Consider the following 9,640-nt stretch of genomic DNA (forward strand, 5'->3'; position numbering starts at 1 on the left):
CATAATTCTTGAAACCATAACAAACCGGTCTGTCCAACTGGGTCGATTATTTTATGGATAATTTAAATCTGGCTTATTATTTTATAGTATTTATTGTTGATTATAAGTTATTGTATATGCGATAAGACTAGTGACCTGCCCGTCCGTCTCCTAGTCCCTTGGCTGGTTGATACTTTTTTTTTATTTATTGATTTAACTTCAGAAATCTAAATATATAGCCAATGATATAAAATGCCTTGTTTTATCATCAATATAAACCACCATTCAAAATTTCAAATAAAGATTATGCTTCGGTAAACACCTACTTTTTTGGTTTCTAGTACATATTTTTTGCACACTATGGTATAAACTATGAAGCCATCACTAGGAGGAGTATAACACAAAAAACCAAAGAGAGATATTATACATTGGCGAGCTTTCACTTGAGTTCAATCAACCCTTGGTCCTTATAATGGTAATGGAGCCTCTACCCTGGGTGTGAATCCTAGTAACTGCCACTGCTTTACCTGAAATTCCAAAACCACGAGTTGAAATGCATGAATGAGTAAGAGGGTCTCCCACAGGGTGTGGAATTGGCTTTGTTGGGCTCATCAGCATCTGGTGATTTATATCTTTTAGGGTTGTTTCCCCTTCAACTCCTCCAGGCTTCACCAACTCAAATGGATAAGCTATTTTCTTCCAATGACCCCCTAGACAAGAAAAAAGGACAAAAGGGCACTTGACTGAGCCATTACTTTGAAAACAAAAAGAAAGAAAGATAAAAAAAGTGTTGGAAATGGAATAACAAGATAAATAATTTTTACACTCATTCAATTACAAATTATCATATACAATAAATTTGATGGTTTCTGATCGATTAACAGTGTAAAAGGTTACACTAAATGCCCAGAAATTAAACTAAAAAGAATATGGTACTTAAGACTGAAGTATTACTTTCATCTGACTCTCTAGATGAATAGCTCCTTTGGGAAGAATCTTGCTTGGCTGCAGCTGCATGTGTATCATTATTTTGTGATGCTGATAGGCTCCTAGCGCTGAAATTTTTGTGGCCTGTAAAGAAATATTTTAGAGTCAGTGGTGTGTATGTTTCAATTACTATCACTACTACCAAATTTAGTGGCACACCTATAGGCCAAAAATTTTATTGTTAGGCTGTTCATTTATTGCAAATTCTAAACTCCTTTTTATGGACAAAGAATCTCTGGCCACACAATAGTCTTGTGAAAAAAGCCAAGGAGTAGTAGAGAAGAAAAACTGAACTTGAATAATAACCAAAAACATTATCAATGGAGTTATTTCCCAAATCAAGCAAGATTGAAAAAGAAACCAGGGCATACCATGAAGGATTTGAGCTGTTGGAAATAAATCTTCCTGATCAACCAAATACTGGCTTTTCTGTAATTAATTAAATATCTTGTCACATTTCATAATATTTAGACAACAAAAGCATTAATAATTGAGCAAAAGTAGAGAACATGAAACCGTACATACATAGTTAACCTTTTGATCTTGAGAGTAGGATGGTAAATTGTGTTGATTGCACCAAATACCCCAACCTGCAATAGCATCTTCAAGGTACCCAGAAGATGTGTCAGATGCAAACCAAGACTCTGCTGCAGCAACATCATAGAGCATAATAACCAAATTAAGACCACAAACAAGTAGAACTAGTAGTGCCAACTAGTAACAGTATTCTTTGAAACAAGGGAAGCTCAAAAAAGGAAACAGAAAATGAAAAACAACACTGAAAAAAAGGATATGATAGCATATATACCAAGAGTCAGATCTGAGTGAGTGACTCCAATGTCCAATTCCATGGAGGCAAGGCAGTGAGAACACAAACTATTGAGGGTGGTAACTGGTAAGTACTAAGTGGTAATGTATTCAGGTTAGAAGAACATTCATATATGGGTACAAAAGTACTACTGTGTTTCACTTTAAATTATTGTCATGGGGCCCCTGAAAACTCTGAAAATACCCACCTACCTAACCTTACATTAGTCAATGCAAATCCAAATAATAAATGGGCCACATTTATTAGAGTGTTGATTATGCAATGTGACTACATGTTGATGAAATTTTTGGTCTGATTATATTCAGGAAGGTTTTTCCTTTTTCCCTTATTCTGGAATCACTCGGGAGAAATAAATTAAAACAAGCTTTTTGGTCACCTCCAAATTATGCACCTTTCCTTGGAAGATGCTGGACCATGAACAACAATGTGACATCATATAATAACAAGATTAAAAAGTAATGTATCTAGATAAAAGATTAAAAGGTGATGACTTGATCTCAAGGCTTCTTTGAGATCATGTTTCTTTAACTCTTTGTCCACGTCTCAATGTTGACTGCAGAAAGGTTGGAGAAGCCTAAAGAGAGATTACTATAAGTGGATTCTTTTCTGTTCAACCTTTTTTCCTGTTTTGAAATATTTTCTAATATTTAAGATTTAGATATATTATTTTATTTTTACAACAGGAAACAATTTAAGCCAAACAAAATTAAACTTATTATATTATTGTTGTACAACGTTGAATTAACCATTGTACCAAATAAAATAGTTGAACTAAAGGTAGAAGAAAATGTAAACAGAGTGAGCAATAGTAGGCTATTCCCAAAGGAGATTGAAAAGCATCACCATCTGCTTTTCTAATTGGCTATATATCTCTTTCTTAGGTATAGATTTTCAAAGCATGACAAACTTCTTTTTCTTTAGAGTATAGTTTTCTTTTTATTCCTGTTCTATGTGAGACAAGAAGGACAAATGAAGCCACGCCGAATACTTTGGCTTTTGAAGTTTCTCGTAATTCAGCCTTTTTTTTTTTTACTTTTATTTATCCCTTTTTTTCTTAAATACTTTTTATTTCTTTTTCCTTTTTTATCTATCCCTTTATTTTATTAAATAGTTAAGTTGGTAAGGTAGGTGATTATATTACTAACTGCTACGAGAGTAGAAAGAGTGGTTGATTTGCAGTAATACTTTCATGTGAGAATGCGAAGATGGGAAACGAAGAAAAGAAAAAGTAGATAAGGAAATAAATATCAATTCGAGACTTTGACTTAGGAGTTAGGAGACACTGCTCCAATGAGGAACAAAGAATCTTTCATTTATTATTTTCTTATCCTGAAATGTCGTTTGGAAATCAGCAACGTTATATATACAAATTTTGTACACAAAGGAGAGAAGTAGAAAAAGAAGATATAAAAATGTATGATAAAATAGATGATACAACGGAGACGGATAAAAAACTATGTGTGTAAAGAAATAAAAATATCATATATAGAAAACATTACTCTTTGAAAGTTGGTGAAAAAGTCACATGGTGTAACCTAATATTAAAAGATATATCGAATATTATTACATAACTTTCTGAAAAACGTGAAAATAAATATGTTTATTATCATATTCTTATTTTAAAAGAAGATGACGTAAAATAAATTAAATCTGGAATCTTATTTAATAAGTTATCCTTCAGTTTGGTATCTTCATCTTTTATATGAGATTTAGCCCATATAATATTAAATATTTAAATTGATATTAATTTGAGTTTTCTTGTCTGACATTTAAAGCATGGATGGATTCAAATGATATGAATAACTAATAAGTTCAAATATACGATAATGGAAGCATGCATTTAGAGTATATATTGCAACTGAACCAAAAAACAAAAAAGTATCACATTGCAAGAGAAAATGAAGTGTGGTGTAAACCGTTCAAAAGTTGCTATCGGTTTGAATGCATTGATCTCCATAAAATTGGATAGGATATTCTGGCCCCCTCCTTCTACTCATTAAGATGGGATAGGAGGCAATTGAATGAAGATTTTGATATGAGTATTTACCATGGTAACAACAACATGTCTATAGTATTCTAACTTCTAACTGAATAAAAATGATAAATAAAAAAATTTAGAAAAAAAAAAGTGAACTTAAATTTTTATAATGAATTACAATTGTTTAACTTGTTTTTCTATTATTATGAAAAATTGTAATAGTATATTACCCACTATAAATTTTCTAAATTACAAGTTAAAATATTCAACTGAACATTTTTGCAAGTTGGAATCAGATGAAAGTGACACTAAAACTAAAACATCTTCCAAACGAGGTAGAATTAGATTTTTTTCTTCTTCTTCTTCTTTTGCTAAATAAAAGTTGAGGAATGTATTACTACTTTTTTGGTCAAAATTGATGGACATAATGAATCCTGGAGTTTTGATGGAATAAATCAATGAACAAACTTTTTGTTTTATAGGACCCAAGGCAATAAATAAAAGTTGAGAAATGAGAAGTGAACGAAACTAGTCCATGTTCATGAGCATGATGGGCACAAGCTTATTGGTTGTGGGGCTCTAACTATATAACATATTGTTGAAGCCCACTTCTAACTTTGATTGTGATAATATCATATCTCAGAATCTCCCAAACAAAACAAACATCTTTAACTTCTTTACTGACTCAGTAAATCTTACTAGTGTATGTTTTATATTCAATTTTAACAAAAATTCTTTTCAGAAAGATCATAAAAATTTATTTTTAAAATAAATTAAATAAACAAGCATATATTTATTTAAAACATACAGTTTTTTTATATAAAATACTTAATAATATTTCAAATCTATTATGAGTCATTATATTTATTAATAGTAGTAATAGTTCAATACATATAGTTATAAATAAAAATAACAGAACTTGTAGGCTTTTCACCCTCTCAGGCGTAGTTTTTTATATAAATAAATAAATAAATTTTTAAAAAGTTTTCAAAATGGATAAGTCGTATTTGTTACGAAACATTTTTCAGTTGAGAGTCATGTTTCCCAAACACTATTTTTACCGTTTTTATTTTTTCTTTAATGAATGTCATTATCTTAAGAAAAAAAGAGTTTTTTTTTTTTTTTTAAATTGCAATGTGATGAAGTAGGAACATGACTTGACATTTTTCTCTTTTTTTAACATTAATGTAGTTTTTCTTAACAATTTTTTAAAATGTTTTGCTTATAGAATAGAAATCGCGGTTTTGCATTAGAAGCTGTACTTCATAAATGGAACTTATCTCATTTTTAGATTTTGTTGAAAAAATTTACTCACTTTAGGATTTAAAAAAATTACCCTAAAGGGTAAAAAAAGTTGAAATTGTACTTGAGAGTAAATATTAATTCAATATTTATATAAAATGATTAAATTAAAAAAATTAAATATTAACTGGTAATATAAATTAAATGATAAAGTATTATATATATATATATATTAATATATATATCAATTAGCAAATATTTGAAAACTTCTATTTTAAAATATGTTTTATAAACTAATATTTTAAACAATGATTAAAAAAAAAGTTAATGTGTATACTATTGTGTGTATATTGATCATTATGTTATACATGTAAAGTATGTATCCATTAGTTTTATTGATGAATGAAATCATTAATCTCTACTTTAAAAAATCACATTTTTAATAAGATTCTTCTTTTTCAATCACATTCACTCAATCTAATAACTGTGTTAATATATACATACATATGCTAATTGATTTCATTGGTGTACCTTTTTTGGGCGTTAGCTTTAAGAAAACTATTCATAGGAAAAAAACCATATATTAAATAAACTTATATTACATTTAATAATATAATAAAAATTAATTTAATGTTATATAAACACAGCATTAAAATATATATATATATATATATATATATATATATATATATATATTATTTCACTTGTTGGAACTCGGAAGTTTGATTTCTAGCTAGAGAAAATTTATTAGAAAATCGGAAGAAATTGATTTCACGTTTATGATTTTTACACTTGAAAAGGATTATTTATGAGTTAATCACTTATACATTGTCAGTTTAAAGTTTTTTTATATTGGCAACTAATTATATCTTTTAATTGTGTCATGTCATTGTTAAAAGTAAATGTGTTTACGGTGACATGGCACAATTAAAAGATATAATTGGTTGTCAGTGTAAAAAAATTTTACACTAACAATGTATAGGTGATTAACTCATTATTTATTACTATTGGTTAAAAGTTGTTTTTTTAAAATATTTATGATTATCGGTTGAAAGTTATTAACAGTGTAATTAAAAAAAATTGCAATAAAAACATGTAGAGATTTATAAAGGACATGATGTGTTGTAGAAGTCATAGAATACTGAATTTAAATCTAACTCAATCTTATAAAATCGGCTTGTAAGGTAATGGTTGTTTTTCACTTATATATTCTTTAAACTCCCTCACGTCCAGTATTATTGGGCTTGGTATGTAGATAAATAATGGGTGACCCTTTTGAATGATCTAAGATAGGCGGCCCATTTTTAACGATCTAGGATAAATCTGATACCATCTTAGAATAGGGGATTCAAGCTTAATTCAATCCTACAAAATTGGCTTGTAAAGTGAGGATTATTTTCTACTTATATATTCTTTAATTACCTTATTTCTAGTTGAGGTAGGACTTAGATTTTTTCTCAATTAAGAGGCCTTAATTTTTGGTACTTCAATTCATTTCAGGTTACTCTTTCACATTAAATTTTGTTCAATGTCTTGTATTGTTGTTTGTCTCATGACCTTCAACTAAAACGAGATAAAGATTTTTGAAAGGTTATTGTTGAATTTAATTATAGTTAACATTGGACTCCTCGCCATAAATTACACTCTTCTACTCGTCTTTATTATCCTATCATATTGCGAAGATTAAGATATGCGCTTTCTAATGGACTAGTTTTATGAAAATATGTGTAAAACGAAGGAAACCAAGTTAATAATTTACCAACAAAGTGTATTCTTAACATGAACTACATTTAAAAGATTATTTTCATTGTTTTTTATTTCATCTCTTTGTGGCTTTGTTACTTGCCATCTCGGTGGAGGTATAGGCTAAAGAAACTATTTTAGAGTGAATTATGTGGTTTGCCGTATCACAAGTTGGATAATAGGTAGATTCATTTAATTCGATTTTTTTTTTTGGTGAATCTATATATTGTTAAGTTAAGCAGGTTGAATAATTTAAATTAAAAAAAAATTGTTGAAGCATATAAAAATACCTCTTATAATATTATATTTTAAAATTAAAAATATTTTAACTATAAGAAAAAAATTTGTAAAAAAAACAACAATTACGATTAATTTAATTAACTTATAATATCAAATAATAATAAAATATTAATAAATAATATCTAATTGACACTACTTACTATAATTCATGGCTAATGTATATAAAATTTAGTCAATAATAGAAATATATAATCACATAAACTAACATTTAGAAACCAAAAAATAAAAAGTAAATTAGGTGGACTAACAATTATCACCATTATCGATGTCTTGTTACCACTATTGTCAATAATATAACTATCACTACTACTACAATTATCATTGTTGTCGTCATCGCCACCATTACTATCATTGTTGCCCTAATAATGATGGTTGTGACAATAACAACAATAGTGATGAGAGTGACAACAATGATATTGATAATAAGGGGAAGCACTGGATATGGAAGCAAAGGTAACAGTAGTGGGCAATGGTGATGATTGTGATGGTGATGGTAGTATCTGTAAAAGTGAAATTGTAATAGATCTCACAAGAGGTGTTTATATTTAGGTTGTAATCTTAACCATTAACTTTTTTTATTTATAATCTAAAAACTAGTATCGATACTTTTTGTTTCTTGTTTTTTTTTTTTAATTTGAAACATTCCTTGTATATGTATTTACATTAATTAATTTTAGTAGTCGTACATTAAAGATTAAACAGTTTACTTTTGTAACAATTCAACAAGTCACTACACTTGTTATATATTGATCAACTGTTATATAGCAGAAGACTAAACAACATACGTCAGAAATAGAGTTTATAATACAATCAGTAACTAGTATCAAATATATACATGTTATATACAAAATACAGTACTAATTGTAAAATAAACTTAAGTGTCGTCGGCATCTATATAACTCCAATTGCATCATAGCAGTGATAACACAAAAACCTAGTCACCTCTAGCATGACTAATCGCCAATTGCACAATTCATCTTGCTAATTTTGTCCTGCTCCCATATTAAATATGATTATTGCAATTCCAATCACAAGGAAAATATGGGGTAAGCTTGTGAAAAGAATTCAACATAAACAATATCGTCTTAGCAAAATTTAACAACTCACAATAGAACAAGATTATCAGCATAATAACTTAAACAACTCACAACACATTCATCACATATGATGCATCGTCACACATATAAATTACGGAGATCTTCTACAATATGAGGTGCAAAACTTAAGTGACTTAACCTTATCAAATCATAGTGGTTGGTATAATATCACAAAACAATGATTGACATTGAGGTTAGAAAACAGCAACTAGCACAAGGTTAAAAACAACGACTAGCATAAACTTAATTGATTTTTTAGGTTTCGCTACTTAAACTAGGAAGTATGATATTATGTTAAGATAAAACAATTTGGAAATAGGTCTACCATGGAATTAGCCTATAACACTAAGTTACATATGGGATTAGCTAATCGATTATCCTCCAAATACCACAACTCTGCAATACTAGGTTAGAAACTAAGTTCTTTACTTAGTACTTTACTTAGTTGGTCACTTTATACATGTGTGTCTCGACGTTGCTCACACATAGATGCCATGCAGAACCTAGGGGAGACAACTGAAAACAACGTGCCCATTCAGGAGCCAACTTACTTACTAAAGGTTCAACACAACGTATATTCGCCCAATGAGATATTAAAATTTGAAAACATCTTTTACTCTCCTTTAGTTTCTATGTATCTGACATAGACATGTATCAGAGCCACATGCCTAAAAATTGACAACTTAACTTATCATCGTACATTACTACAGCTTAAACATCATCCAACTTACATTTTAACCATCCACAACATATCATAATACATCTTTATAACATTGGCAACTTTAATAGAATGACAACTACATCAACTTAAGTAACTTAAACAACTCACAACTTTACAACATGATTTACTTGCTACATACCATATGTATATCATCTTACAACATCACTCACATAATTAATTCATCATAAATAAACTATAAAACAACTTTAACAATAGGTTTTCATCATACAACGTGTGTCCAATGCCACTCATCGGATGCCCAACGCCATTGAGGTAGGGAAATCCTTATTTCAACCATAATCGACATCACACCACTTGTGCTCAACGTGATTGAGGCAGAGAGTGCCCTACACTCTCACACCCGACGTGTTAACACCCATGCTCGGCCCCAACCAGGGAGAGAGTTCCCTGCTTGACTCACATCTGACGCCACACACACTAGTGTCCCGCTTGAACCTAAATAGAGATGAGTCTCTCTCCTCACACCTGATATCATTGATCCTACGCCTGACGTGAGTGAGGCATAAACCTCTCTTTACAGTCATGCTTGACGCCCTAGAGGTACACCTAGTGCGATATAAATTTCCACATAATGTAGAACTGGAAATTTTACCAAATGCCCGAAATCAAAATTTCCAACATGCAATCACATATTCCACACATATACAACTTGTAAAACTCGAAAACAACCCAAGAGAACACATGCAACCAGCAACATGCAAGAATCATTAACTATACTTTATGAACAATGCTTTCCCAACCTT

The 9,640-nt window shown here is 29.7% G+C and overlaps 1 protein-coding gene across 6 annotated transcripts; it reads right to left on the reverse strand.

Annotated features, from left to right (window-relative positions):
• Window positions 1-222: 222 nt before the first annotated feature.
• LOC109817881 (uncharacterized) lies at window positions 223-1,930 on the reverse strand. 6 transcript variants are annotated; one of them, XM_020383405.3, is made up of 5 exons: window positions 1,775-1,930; window positions 1,501-1,613; window positions 1,338-1,395; window positions 934-1,050; window positions 223-689 (listed from the first exon to the last, which is right to left on the reverse strand). In XM_020383405.3, exons 1-5 carry the CDS (start codon window positions 1,815-1,817, stop codon window positions 433-435), a joined length of 588 nt encoding a protein of 195 aa, XP_020238994.1. In that variant the 5' UTR covers window positions 1,818-1,930; the 3' UTR covers window positions 223-432. The 6 variants fall into 6 exon arrangements, with proteins under 6 accessions (XP_020238994.1, XP_020238855.1, XP_082927462.1 ...); XM_020383266.3 differs by having other exon boundaries at window positions 1,492-1,613; XM_083071336.1 differs by having other exon boundaries at window positions 1,501-1,610; window positions 1,775-1,913.
• Window positions 1,931-9,640: the final 7,710 nt, after the last annotated feature.

The sequence above is a fragment of the Cajanus cajan genome, chromosome 3 (assembly GCF_000230855.2).
Source record: "Cajanus cajan strain Asha chromosome 3, NIPB_CcT2T_4, whole genome shotgun sequence".
NCBI lineage: Eukaryota > Viridiplantae > Streptophyta > Magnoliopsida > Fabales > Fabaceae > Cajanus > Cajanus cajan.